Raw genomic sequence first — 14456 nt, 5'->3', positions numbered from 1 at the left:
GGTTAAGTAAACGTTAGCACTGTTGTGTTTGTTGTTGTTAAGTGCCATCGAGTCACTGAGGAGCAGCTGGTGAGCTTGAACCGCCAACCTTGCAGTTCAAATGGCTTTGCAGTCTAGTGCATAAAACCACAGCACCACACTAGGACTCCCTATTGTTGTTGTTAGATGCCATCAAACGTTAGCATTACACATATAGTATTTTGTAAAAACAAAGGCACTATTAAAGGGTGAAAGATCTGTTGTGTTTCTCTGTTTTGTTTGTTTTGAAATCACACTGACATCTATTCATCCACTATGATCTAGAATCTTCACACAGATTAACTTTTATCCAAGAAAAATAGGTTACACCCACAACAAAGTATGGATTATGTATTCTACTTGAAAAATACAAGCCTACAGAAAACAACTGAACAACATAGGAAGCATCAGAAGAAGAAGGAAGGATACACCGAGTCATTGCACCAAAAGCACTGGTTGATGGTTTCAACCATTTCGAGAGGCCCTCTAAAATCAGGAACCAATGATAATGAAAGAAGTCCAAGTTACACTGAAGGTACTGACAAAAAAAACAAAGCTCCAAGAAATGAAGGAATGCGAATTGAAATGTTTCAACAAAGTGATGCACTGCTGAGGCACTCATGCATCTATGCCAAGGAATTCAGAAGACAACTACCTGACCGACAAATTGGAAAAGATTCGTATTTATGCCCATTCCAAAGAAACGTGACCCAATGGAGTGCAGAAATTATCCAACAATACCATTAATATCACATGCAAGTAAATTTTTGCTGAAGACAATTTTAAATATGCATGCTGTAGCACACTGACAGGGAGCTACCAAAAATTTAGGATTCAGAAGAGGATGTGGAACTAGAGACATCACTGCTGACATCAGATGGATCATGACTGAAAAGAGAGAATACCATAAAGATATTTCCTTGTCTTTATTAAGTATGCAAAGGCATTCAGTCAACTGCATGGATCCTAACAAATTATGGACAATATTATGAAGAATGTGTATTCCAGAAAACCTAACTGTGCTCATGAGGAACCTGTACACAGCCCACGAGGCAGTCATTTGAATAGAACAAGGGGATACTGGATGGTTTAAAATCAGGAAACGTGTTCACCAGGGTTGTATTTTCTCACCATATTTATTCAATCTATGCTGAGCAAACAAACTAAAAGGCTGGGTTATATGAAGAAGAATGTGACATCAAGACTGGAGGAAGAGTCATTATGATAGGCAAAAGACACAACCTTGCTTGCTAGAACCAGAGGACTTTAAATACTTACTCAGAGACTATAGCCTTCCGTATGGATTGCACCTCAATGTAAAGAAAATGAAAATCTTCACAAGTAGACCAACAGCTACCATCATGGTATACTACGAAAACAATCGAAGTTCTCAAGGACTTCATTTTAATTGGATCCACAATCAACACTCATGGAAACAGCAGTCAAGAAATCAAATGGCATACTGCAATAGGCAAATGTGCTGCACAAGACCTCTTTAAACTGTTAAAGAGCTAACATGTCAGTCTGAAGACACACCTAACTGACCTCAGCCATATTATTTTCCATCACCTCATATGCATGTGAAAGTTGGGCAGTGAATATGGAAGAACCAATGCATTTGAATTATGGGGCTGCCAAAGAACACTGAAAGTACCATGGACTGCCAGAAGAACAAACAAATCTGTCTTATTAGAAGTACAGCCAGAACAGAATGGTCCTCAGAAGCCAGGATGCCAAGAATTCGTCTCTCATACATGTTGTCAGAAGGGAACCGTCCCTGGGGCAGGACATAATTGGTGAAGTCGAGGATCAGTAAAAAAGAGGAAGACCCCAATGAGATGGACTGACACCCTATTAGCAACAATGGGCTCAAACATAGTACAGGGACAGGCAGTGTTTCATTCTGTTGGACACAGGATCACTAAAAGAGTCGAAACTGACTTGTCGGCACCGAACAATATAAAAAATAAAACTGCTTGAGAAAGATAAAAAGATCAGTGTTTGCAACAACAGCTGGGGAGTCCTGGTGTGGTGCTGTATGATAAACACTGGACTGCAAACCACAAGGTCAGTGGTTCAAACCCACCAATGCTCATTGGAAACCCTATACAGAGTCGCTATGAGTTGGAACCGACTCGACAACAGTAACAATTGATTACTAAACCAAACCAAACCCACAGCCACTGAATCGATTCTGACGCATGGTGACAATATATATGGTTTCTAAGACTGTAAAGTGTACTGAAGCAAACAGCTTCATCTTTCTCCCAAGGAGTGATTGAAGGGTTTGACTCATCGACTCTACAGCTAGGAGCCCAACATGTAATTCATTACACCACCGGACTCCTTGCTATTGGTGTGAGTCTGTTCCAGGGTTTCCAAGGAACAGCTGGTGGGTTTGAAACACCACTTGTTGTTAAGTTCTGTTGAGTTGGTTCCGACTCATAGTGACCCTGTATAGGGTTTCCAAGGAGCAGCTGGTGAGCTTGAACCACCAACCTTGCAGTTCAAACGGCTCTGCAGTCTGACGCATTAACCCACAGCACCACACCAGGACTCCACCTGAGCACTTAGGACACATCAAATATTTTACCTAAATTCTCATTCAAAATTCACAACTACCCAGGGACACAGCTTCTACCTGTATTCCTGTTTTGCAGCCGAGGAGGCTGAGACTCAGGAAGTAAATTACTTTGCCTAGACATGAGGCAGTGGGATGATTTGAACTCAGGCCTCTCTGCTTTTAGAGCGTCTTTGTGCCCAGGAGGAGGGAGGGGGTGTGAGGGGGGGGGCTCTGGCTGAGATCCCAGGGGATGCAACTGAGGGCTAGACAAGAGAATGTGGTGTACTATTACCAGACAGGTGAGACCTGCACACTGGGGAGCTTATCTGGGGTTCTTTGTTCATGAAGGAGGGAAAGGACCCCTCCTCCCACCTCGCAGCCCCAGTTCATGAGGGCGGTGATGTGCCGCAGCCCAGGTTGGTTATAAGCAGCCTTCCCTTTCCATCCGTCTGTCTGTCACTCAGCCATATCCATAGCTTTGCCTCCTCCCGGAAGTTCCTGGGCTGATACCTCCTCTCTCGCCTCCCCAGCAACAGTGCCAAGAGCGGAAGATCCACTTCTAACAGACTGCCAGTCCGCAAAGGGCAAACCGTGGAGACAACAAAGGCTCTTTCTGTCCTGGTGTTTTAGGTGGCCGGCACCACCAGCAGAAATCATCCAGTTGACCTACTGGTTTTATGAATTAATAATACAGCCGGATGGCTCACAGGACCCTTGCCTCCACCGCCACCCTCCAGCGTGGACACACAGAAAGACCTTCCTTCTCTTCCCAGAACACAGGGCACTCACGAAGCCAAAAACATCTCACTCCCTCAGCTGGAGATAATAGAAACTAAAGTTACTTTACAAAAGTAAAAGCTTCTTATCAACACACGAGGTATTTTGTCTGTGTTATTATTAGACCGTATGGCATGTCTGAGCCTTGATTAAATTCCGAGCGACTTTCTGGGGACCATTAACTTACAGAAAAATAGCCTGCTGGGTGTGTGCTGGGGGAGAGAGAGGGAAGAGACTTGAAGCAAGATACATAAGGGATCTAATTACTACTAATCCACAGAGCTGGGAAGACATCCTGGCCTCGGCTGCCAATTGCTTTCCTGCAGAGAAAACAAATTATTCTTCGGAAACAGTGAGCTAGCGAGTAGGACCCTAGGAAATGTGGTGGGGGGATGGTCCAGCTTCTCCCTCCAGCCTGAGACCCTATGCTTCTTACCCTGCCCACTACAGCGATCGCATTCCCCTGGGTAGACCTCAATTGTAGAACTTTACCGGTCACCCAGTGCCAATCCCATCTGCTTTGAGGTCCAATTGCTGCCTTGCCACCGGAAGGAACAAGTGTGTGGTCCCTACAAACATAGCTACACAGCAGTCGCCTCTCCCAGATAATAAGAAACTTGCAAACTCTTAAAGCCTTGCTTTTTATCATGTGGGAGAGGTGTTTTCGCCCTGGGAAAACCCACTTCAAAGTCCTGTTTTGGACCTAGGCTCCACTCAGTGTCCAAGTGACCATGGGTAAGTCATGCCACCTGCCTGAGCCTCCCTTTCCTCATCTGAAGGCTGGGAGCAGTGAGGATTATTAAAGGTTGGACATGAAGTGACCGTGAAGGAATGAGCCAGGCACCGTCCAGCGTCAGAGAATAGCGCTCCACTGGGTTGTCACAGGGGGAGTTTTTAAGCGGGGCGCCAATCTTAGGTAAGCAACTGGGCAAACGAACCCTTTGCACTACCCAGAGACTCTGCCCAAGAAAGAGTAACTATTATCTTAGTAACTGAGCAAAGGGACCACAGACCACCTGGTCAATCCCCACATTTTTTCTAAGGGGTGGAACTGGCAGCTCAGAGAGGGATACAACCTGCTCAAGGCGTCTCAGCAAAGTGGTGCAGACCAGGGACCAGAGTTGGAGGCTCAAACCACACAACACAATGCAGACTAGCTTTAAGGGACGCTGTTACAAATAACGAAATGATCAGGCCCAGCTGAGCAAAGAATATCCACGTAGGCCAGAGCAGGGAGGTACTTCTCAGCATCCAGTAATTATCATAAAGTTCACCTGTCCTTCCGAAGCTAGCCCTGTCTACACACTTCCACATTCGGAACACCTGGGGAGGTGAGTAGGGTGGGTCTGGATACCCACGTTTCCAACGTAGCAAGGGTTCTGGAGGACACTGGAGACCTCACAAGCTCTTGACCACTATACCGGTGACCCACAGCAAGTGTCCCCTGGGTCTGCCTGAGAATTCAGCCTTCAGGGAATGGCTCTGCTGAGTGGAAGCAACAGGTCTGCTCGCCCACCCAGGGAGCGATAGTACTTCATTGTAAAACGTGGTTTTTAAATTTTCTTACTGAAGACAATTTTTCCATATGCTGGAACACACAATCGAATGGTATGTTTTCCATACAGTGGAGAACCAGCTGGAAGCAGACACATGATTCTACATCCTATGAGGATTACAGACTCTCCGGGGAGCCCAGTTAAAGGCAGCCCCCCCCAGAGGGTGGTGCCGAGTTGCTAACAGAAAGGCTAGAACTTTGAGTTCACACATAAGTGCCTGAGAAGACAGACCTGGCGATCTCCTTCTGAAAAATCAACTCCCGAAAACTCTATGGAGCACAGTTCTCTCTAACATGAGTTGGGTTTAAGTTTATAGCAACTGTTTTTTGTTTTGTCTTGCTCTGCGTGCTATGGAGTCAGTTCCAACTCAGAGAGATCTTAAATGAACGTAGAACTGCCCTATAGGGTTTTCTAACTGCGAGATACAAGGTCTGTGCTTCGAGCCATCAGCAGTTCACTGGGAGAAAGATAAGACTTTCTACCTGGCAAAGATTTAAAGCCTCTGAAACCCTATCCAGGGTTGCTGTGAGGCAGAACCGACTCAATGCTCTAAACAACATCAATTTTTGCATAAGGAGGCCGCCAGACTTTTCTTTCTCCCATTAAGTCTTGGGTGGGTTCAGTCAACCTTCTGGTTAGCGACGAACACTTAACCATTAGACCACCATGTCTCCTTCAATTTATTACGATAAAGTTTTATTTGAAACCCATGAGCCAATGCTTAGCTGATTCACACCAAAACCCACAGCTGTCAAGACAATTCCATCTCAAAGTGACGCTCAGGACAGACCACAGCTGGCCCGTGGGGCTCCCTGAGCTGTCATCTTGACAGAAGGAAGTCAACAAGTCTGTTCTCCTATGGGGCTGCTGGTGGGTTTGAACCGCTGACCTTTCAGTTCCTAGCTCAGCGCTTAAATCACGGCACCACCAGAGGAAATAGAGAGGGAGCCGGTTAGGTCTGGCCAGCTTGCTGTTGAGCGTGAAGTGCTGCTGAGTGGAACTGCATGGCTGCCCTCCCCACATGGGCTCTCCCCTCTCCATCCGGGAACTCCCAGAGGACAGGGACTATGTCTTGTTGGAATATGACAGGCACATGGTGACCACACCTTGGCCGTGGTCTGGGGCCACTTGAGGACTTTCCAGAACAGTGGATAACCCCACTAGTCCTTCCAGCACCTATGTTCTCTCTCAAAATGAGGTTTTGGGGGGAGGCCAGGACTTCTCAGTCCAAGGGGCCTTGAGCAAGTCACTTCACCTCTAAAGCCTCTATGTCCACATCTGTGAAATGGGGGGCCAGTAGGGAGGCTTCCATGAGCTGATGTGGAAGAAGCGCTTGGCTCAGCTCAGCATCTTCAGTACTTACCACCACCAGTTTGAACTTTAGATCTGGGAGAGGTTTTCTTCTTCCTTCTGGCAGCTTCTTGGCACCCAGCTAGGCATGCCTAAAGAGCTCCTTTGGAGTCTGAAGGAAAAAAATCGACCCTCCACCTTTCCCAGAATTCTCCACTGATGATTTCCTTTAGAACTCCTGAAGCAGGCTCTGATGAGGGGGCCAAGAGCCCCTGGAGGGGAGGGGTATGCGAAGGAACGGTCTTGAGCCAAAATTGGGTGGGGCCTCAGTTAGTGATTCTTCAAGAGTCTTTTCTTCCTGTGGGGACCATTTCACACCTTGGCACACACCCAGACACAGTGGGAGGTGGGGGTAGATGGAGGATCAAGCTCCCCACACAAACTCAATTCCACCTCCAGAAGAGTTTCACTGTTGTTTTAACCCACCTTTGATCAATCTAGGTGTTTAGCTTCCCTTGGCTCCGAAAAGGTGCTTGGGGAATACCTGTTTGTTTTCAATCAGAGAAAATTCTAGCAGGCTGGGAGAAGGGAAGTGGGCGTAAAAGACCCCATGGTGCCCCTAAGTGGGCGAGCTGGTGCGCAGGACTATTTTTGGTGGGGTTGGCTCAATGCTGAAGCCAGCGGGTGGTGCTGCATGGAGAGGGGACCGGAGATGCCAGGAGGGCCACGTGGTCAATGCCAGCTGGTGGAATGGCCCTAGATTTTCCTGAGCATTAATTCCTGAGCTGTAATGTCCCCGAGTCATCAGCCTGTCACCCTTCCACATGAACTTCAGCGATCACACTGTGTAGTAGGCAACTGCATGCTAAGGAGGACAGGACTGCTCCCCACTCCCTGGGAACTCAACATTTTGAGGAGGTGGCAGGTGACAACGCTGACAATTAAACCACAGTGTGATGTGAGCTTTTATGGGAGAGAACGCAGGGGCTGAGGGAGCCCCAGACAGCTTTCACTTTGTCAAGACAGGGCTCAGAGGGACCAGTGGACGTCTTTGATCCGGCTAGGCGCTGTAGAAACTTCCAATACGAAAAGATGCAAGTGTGCACAGGAGTGAACAGAGTGCTCCCGGCCAGGCAGAGGACACAGCTTGAGCCAAAGGTCTGCAGGCTTTTCCTGTTCCACCTCAGGTCCTAGGAATCAAGGCAGCCACTAAACACAGTGGATGCACAGTGGAGGCCAGAGAAGAGACTTGGGAACCCTATGAACCCCACTTTCTCCACTCACTAGCTGTGGAACTCTAGGCAAGTAGCTTCCTTCTCAAAGTCTCAATTTCCTTACCTATAAGACGCATTACTGGGAAGATTCAATGGGAGCTCACGCCCAGCGTCAGCGGGGAGCCTGCCTTCAGCAGGTGCTAAGGAGTGATGCTGAGCAGTCCATCCACCCTCTGCTCACCTGTGCTCCAGGTCTGGCCCCACGGGGGTGGGGGCGGTGGGGGGAGCAGGCTGAGTGTACCAAGACCTCCAGGGCGCCCTCTGGTTACCCCAGTCCTCTGGTCTTCCCCTCCCCTTCTCCTCTGGGCACTTGCCAAGGGTATCCTATAGGAGTGGCCCGAATGGGCCCACAAGAACTCCAGAGCTGACACAGCATGATCAAGTCAAACCTTCACATATGTGCATACATCACCTTGGTGAATCCACACAACCGCCCTAAGATCCAGGTGGAGAAAGTGAGGTTCACAAGGTAAAATAACTTCTGGCTCCAGGTCACATGGCTGGGGAGAAGTGGAAGACAGACTAAGTGCTTCTCTGTGGCTCCCTTGGTGGACCAGCTGGTACAAAAGTGCTTCAAGTATGGCCAACAGCATGAAACACTCACACTTGTCATGTGTCAAACACTGTACTAAGCACTTCACAGCTATAACTTACTTCATTCTTCCCAACAACATAGCGGAAGGTACTGTTACTATCCCCATTTTACAGAGACCAACACTGAGGCACAGAGAACATAGTGACTTGTCCATGATCACACAGATAGCAAGACTCCCAGCCGATTTGATAACTCAGGCACCTGCCATGGCCCAAGCCTTGACTACGATGTAGGCCTCATCACATACAATTCTAATTTCTGGGAACTAACTTCCTCCTGCCACCTGCCACAGTGCCTTTGTATTTGCTGTTCCCTCTGCCTGAAGTGCCCTTTCCACAGATCCTCATGTGGCTGGCATCTTCTTACTTTTGTTCCAATGTCAGCACCTCACAGAGACCCTCCCAGTCCATTCAAGGGTCATGTACTTCCTCCCTACCCCCTACCCCCAACCCACACTATCTTATTCATCCCCTATTAATTGATTTGTTACTGTGTCTCTCCCCTCAGGAACATCAACCCCTCTGGGTCACCCCTGCATCCCCAGACTCTGGCCAATAATCTTTTTTTTTTTTTTTTTTAATGTTTTATTGTGAATTATGTTCTGGCCAATAATCATTTGGTAAACCATTTGTAAAAGTGGTAGCTCCTTGCAGAGGACTAAAGGGGTCTTTCACCCTCCTAAAGTTCTGGTGGCTGAAGAAGCCCACTGTCTATAGTCTACCTCAGAACCTTCTCCCAGACCCTGGGGTTTACTGCCTGCTGTAAGGTATTAAACCTGACTTCTAAGCAGTCAGACAGTAAGTCATACCCAGAAAATGCTACAAGAAGCTATAGAACGGGAACCCTGAGCATCTGTGGGGGAGCTGGGAACCCAGGAAACTGACAATATCTCAGCATCCCCACCCCTACCACCTGTCCAAGCAGAAACCAGACAGAACTCCCCAAAGACCAGTCCTCCATGCCACAGTGGTGTTGGCCTAAATAGGGGCAGGTGGCAAGTCCACTCTTGTGGTGGGATCCCAGTTAAGAGAACTCAATTCATCTAGACACAATGACAACACAAGCGGGTATAGTAAGGGTCTTTGCAAAGCAAAGTTACAACAGACCAAAACTGTTCACATTTGGGCAAAGCAGAATACTAAGGAAAAACGGAACAATCACAGGTCCAAAGCTCTGGAAGACTTGGAAGGCTGACCGTGAACCCTTTTAGGAGCCTCATGCGTGACACTAGACTACTGCCAGGAGACAGCAGAGCGCCGCACAGTCAAGGCTGTGTGGTCAACCGCCATCTTTGAGCTAAGCACAACTGTTTCCAACTCTGCTGTTAAAGAGATCTTGGTTGCTATGCAACGCACAAGCTGCCCTTATTTTCTAAGAGGGAGATTAAATTTCTAGTAGGACATCAACCCATAATTTTTCCTTCCAGTTTACCTACATTTTACCAATTCAGTTCCAGTGAGGTTTCAAGTCATTAGTCATGACTAAACCAGGAAGAAGTTTGAAGCCCTGTGGCCGCAGCAGGAGAAATAAAAATGAAAGTAAACAATCAACAAACACGGGAGGGGGGACGACCCAGAAAAAGGAAGGGCAAACGGAATCCTACCTTCCTTCTCAGCGTACTCTTGGGTTGACAAGGGGCTTCAGAAAACATTTAAATAAGTAAAATAGTCACATGGTTACAAATTACAATATTAACAAGTTACAGGGCAAACCTCATTCCCCTCCCACTATCTCCCCCAGTAAGTTCATTACCCTGCATTTCCTAATATACCATCCCAAAGTCTTTGCTGCAAAAGCAATTACATATATGAGGGGCTTCAAAATTTTTGTGGAAAAATGTAATGAAAAGATAATGGAATTTTTCCAGGATCTTTTTGAAGCCCCTGATGTATCTGCTTAAATACCTCCTGTCATTTTTTTTCCCAAAAATGGTATCATTTGTGTATTCTGAACCACACCTTTTTTTCTCCAGTTGGGAGATATTTTTATATTTGCACATAGGAATATATACACACACTAGTAATATAAGTTTTTTGTGATTTTCACCCAAAAATCCTTCCCCAAAGTGTTTAAGTTGGGAGACCAGGAGGGGCTACCCAGGGCCCCCCAGCTGCTCTTAGTGCAAACACAAATGTTGGGGTCATCCTTACCAGGGACTGACTCTGGACGCAGCGGACGCCAGCCCCTTCCTGAAATATTTTCACTTTCCTTATCTTGAGCCACCGACCTGGTTCTAGCAGAACCCGTATTCCACAACGATGGAAACTGAGCCTCAGAGAGGTAAAGCGACTCGCCCAAGGTCACACAGCCAGGAAGTAGTATTCGTAGAGTGAAAACACAGACTGCCTGTCACCAAAGCCAGTTTGCCTACACACCTAGCCTCCTGCAGTCTTTGGTACACACCCTCTTCAGGGCTAGTGGTAGGACTAGGCGCCCTAAGGTCAGAGACCAGGGTCGTGTCCCCAAATCCGCGGGGCAGGTGCTTACTCCGTCACTTCCCTACGGGTAGCTCAGTCCCGTGGCCCAGCCTCCCCGAGCGCCGTGGTCTGGGCCGGATGCGGGGCGCAGAGGCTCTGTAGGTCCCGAGGTCTGGACTAGCTAAGAGAAGGACGCGGCGCTGAGGGCGAAGTGTTCTACGGACGCAGCCGGGCTTAAGCCGCCCATTTTACAGACGTGGAGCCGCACAGATACACGGGCTCCCTCGTGTAAGGTCACTCCGCCAGCGAGTGGCGGAGCCCGGCGCCTGCCCAGTTCTGGCTGACTGGAAAACTTTCCGCCCCTTGCTCATCTCCGAGCCAAACGACCGCCAGGTGCGGACGCGCACACCTGCCGAGAGGCCCGTGCGCTCTCTCTCCACGCCGGCGCGGTTCCCCACCCGCCCGCAGTCCCCGAAGGCGGCTTCCAGGACAACTCCGGGAACCGCTTATTCAGCATCGCGCGGGCTCTTCGTCGCAGCCCGCCAAGTGGCCGGCAGGCACCCATTTGAAGGAGGAGGAAACTGAGGCGCGGAGATGGGCAGCCACTGGCCCAAGGTCACACGGCACTGGGACTGGGGGCCCCGCCGGCCATCCAGTCCCCAGCCCCCCCGCCCCACACACACACCGCCCCGCGGGTACTTACAGCCAGTCTTGCCCACGAGCTCCCGCACCTCCTCGGACGCGGAGTGGGCAGCGCCCATGGTGCCCGCAGCGGGGCTCCTGGCTCTCGCCCCTCGCAGGCCCCGGGCTGGCCTCCGCTGCGCAACTGTCGGTCCGGCTCGGGTCCGGCGCGGGTCGGGGTGCCGGGGATCGCCGGGAGCCTCGGGTTCCGCGTGGGGCCCGAGTGCTGCCTCATATAGCGGCGGAGAACAGCGCGCCGCGGTCCTAGCGCACGCCGGCTTCATGCACTGCGGGGGAGGGGGGCACGACGGAGAGGAGGGCGGTGCACGCCGGCCCTTGGAGGAAACGGCGGGGAGGGGCGGGGAAAGGGGCTCAGGGCCCACCCCTGTGGTTCCTTAGTCTGTGCGTGTAGCGCCTGGTCTCTTTCATACCCCAAGCCCCATTTGGAAAGAAGTAGCTGGGGGGAGCATTGGGGAGAGGATGGGTGTTGTCGTTGTTGTTAAGTGCCGTTGAGTGGATTCCGACCCATAGTGACCCTGTAGAAGAGTTTCCAAGAAGCAGCTGGTGAGATTGAACCACCGACCTTGCAGTTCAAACGACTTTGCAGTCTGACGCATTAGCCCACAGTGCCATACCAAGACTCCGAGGGTGGGAGAGACGCCCTGAAATTACAAACCCACCTCCACCCTAGCCCCACCGCACATCCTCCCAGATCCAGGATGGGAGACTCTCGTGGGACAGTGAAGGAGGGCTTATGGAGCATTAATTAGGTCTCTGCTGACACTGTAGATATAGACATTGAGCTGCCAAAAGTTGGCAGTTCAAACCCACCAGCCGCTCTACAGAAGACAGATGAGGCTGTCTGCTCCCGGACAGTCATGGGAAACCCTATATAGCATCACTATGAGTTGGAGTAGACGGGATGGCAGGGGGTTTGGTTTGCTTATGGTCAACAGAATGGTGATAAAATTACGGATGAACGAGTAGCGGGAGTGTTTCCAGGAAACTCCCTGCCTTCTCCCCTTAGCATATGTGGACCCGCACTGAATGGCAGCTAGCAACAAGAAATGAACTCATGAGGCATCTGTGAGGGGCATGGAAGATAAGTGTGTGTAAAAGGCTGGTGGGGCAATGCACTGTCAAGGGGTTCCCCTTCCCAAGGTCTGGCCTTTGAGCTCCGTGCTGTGGGGCTGCAGTGACATTGACCATCTGGGATTCAATGTCTGTCCTGGCCAGCCAGCATCGGTGACAGTGCTGGGAGTGGGGGTGGAGGTGTATTCACCTGCATTGGCTTCACAGGGTGCTGGGGGGGGAGGGCGATGCTGAGCCCATTCCTTGAGACTTTGGGACTAAGTGGAGCAAAGGACTTCGCCCCATTCATACTGATAAAGAAGGAGCTCTGGTAGCATTGGTTACTGTTGTTAAGTGCCATCGAGTCAGTAGGGTTTCCAAGGAGCGACTGGTGAGCTTGAACCACAGAACTTGTAGTTTAAACGGCTTCTCAGTCTGGCGCATTAACTCACAGCGCCACACCAGGACTCCAGGTAGCATTGGAGTTGAGTGCTCATCTCAAGGTCAGCAGTTGGAAAAAGATGAGGCTTTCTGCTCCGGTAAAGAATCACAACCTTCGGAAACCCTATACAGGGTCACTGTGAGTTGGAATCCACTCCACAGCACATAACCACCACCACCACCACATTGATACAATTGGGCAGTGCCTGGGAATCTGCACTTCAAAGCGTTCCTCAGGCAGTTCTAAACACCACACTAGTTGAGGAAATATTGACTGTGGGGCATCATCTAGTCTGAGCAGAAATATGGGTCAGAAAAAGGGTCCCAGGGTCCCCTGGGAGGTGTGGCAGATTAGTCAGTTTATCACCAATAACTGCTGGGAAACGGTTTTATTTTGACTTAAAATATCAGTTCCTGGAATTTCACTACATTCAATTATTTAAAGATTCAATGTGTGAGCTTTTTGCTGGAGCGATAGGCTACGGCCTTCTCCTGTCTGTCCCCTTGCTCCTTAAACAGTGGCTCCCAGAGCTGGGATAGGATAGGCAGATAGGATCACAGCCCTGGGGTCATGTTCTGTAAGAAAAAGGGCTGCATGGCTATGCCAGTGGGGAGCCAAGAGAGAAGACCAAAAGGCAGGGCTTGGAAAAGTAAACAGGGCTCCTAGTGACTGTGGTAAACTGAAAACGCCAAGGTGACGTTGCTTCGTTTCATATTTATTGAGGGCCATGTGGAGCTGGACTTTGTACCACAAAGTTAGCAGTTCAAACCCACCATCTGCTCCTCAGAATCCCTACACAGGATAGCTATGAGTCAGAACATCAATAACTATGTCTAAAGGAGCCCTGATGGCACTGTAGGATAAGCACTGGTCTGCTAACTCCACGGTTAGCAGTTCAAACCCACCAGTCGCTCTGTAGGAGAAAGATGGCATCCATTGTTCCATTAGGATTTATGGCCTTGGAAACCCTGTATAGACTCGCTGTGTTGGAATCGACTCAGTGGCGTGGGCTTGGTTTTCATTTTACTATCTTCAGGGTCCTGGGGCCACAAACAGGTCTAAGACATGGTCTTTGCTCCTAAGGGACCCCTGGTTGAGTCAGGGAGGGAATAGGCATCCAGGCAGAGATAAGACTTTGAGGTACAGCAGGCTAAACTCGGGGTAACGTGAGCACCACAGACTAATGTTTCAGCCCAAAAGGACCGTGGAGAGACAGTTGTCTCTTAAGGCAAGCTTCAGAGAGTCTGTGTCTGTCCCAGTGGACATGCCAAAGCCCCAACACTGGGTAGACATGCCTGTGAGGTTCTGTGGTCCTTGGGTGGCCCCCCTTCTTGGGCAGTGATGCACTGGCCCAGCAGGGCTGCCTGCTCCAGGACGTCATGGCTCTAATTCAATCCTACAAGTGGCTCTGCCGGCGTCAACAGAGCCGGAGTTAGGTCTGGAGCTTTTCATGGGGCCTGGCTAGGGTTGATTGTCTTGTTGTCTGGAGCCTGGGAAGAGGGGCACGTGTGTGGCGATCTTTATCCTCCTATAACAAAGCATGACTTCAGGGCTGGGAAAACAGCTAGTCACCCTGCAACTGCGTCTTTTCTCCCCGACGACCTATCCCGAAGGAGCTGATTAAAAGCTGTATCTTCGTCTGTGCAGCTGGTGCCAGGAGGCCACAAAGGGTACCTGCACCAGAGAGGAGGAGAAGGCGCCACTTCCTCTCTTCTGGTGGGGGAGGGGCTTCACTGCCCTGGGTCTCTGTTGTCCTATCTATCCTCACAGGG

General features: G+C 49.8%; 1 protein-coding gene across 1 annotated transcript in view; it reads right to left on the bottom strand.

Moving 5' to 3' along the window:
* TESC (tescalcin) overlaps window positions 1–11428 on the bottom strand; it is an 80009-nt gene extending 68581 nt beyond the window's left edge. The window contains 3 exon segments of the mRNA XM_006878197.1: window positions 11194–11288; window positions 11290–11337; window positions 11339–11428. Coding sequence (XP_006878259.1) covers window positions 11194–11288; window positions 11290–11337; window positions 11339–11406 — 211 coding nt within the window. The 5' untranslated portion in view covers window positions 11407–11428.
* Between the last annotated feature and the right edge of the window lie 3028 nt (window positions 11429–14456).

Source organism: Chrysochloris asiatica, unplaced genomic scaffold, assembly GCF_000296735.1.
Source record: "Chrysochloris asiatica unplaced genomic scaffold, ChrAsi1.0 scaffold00078, whole genome shotgun sequence".
Lineage (NCBI taxonomy): Eukaryota > Metazoa > Chordata > Mammalia > Afrosoricida > Chrysochloridae > Chrysochloris > Chrysochloris asiatica.
The sequence above is the reverse complement of the archived record's forward strand: the minus strand, read 5'-3'. Positions and strand labels throughout refer to the sequence as shown.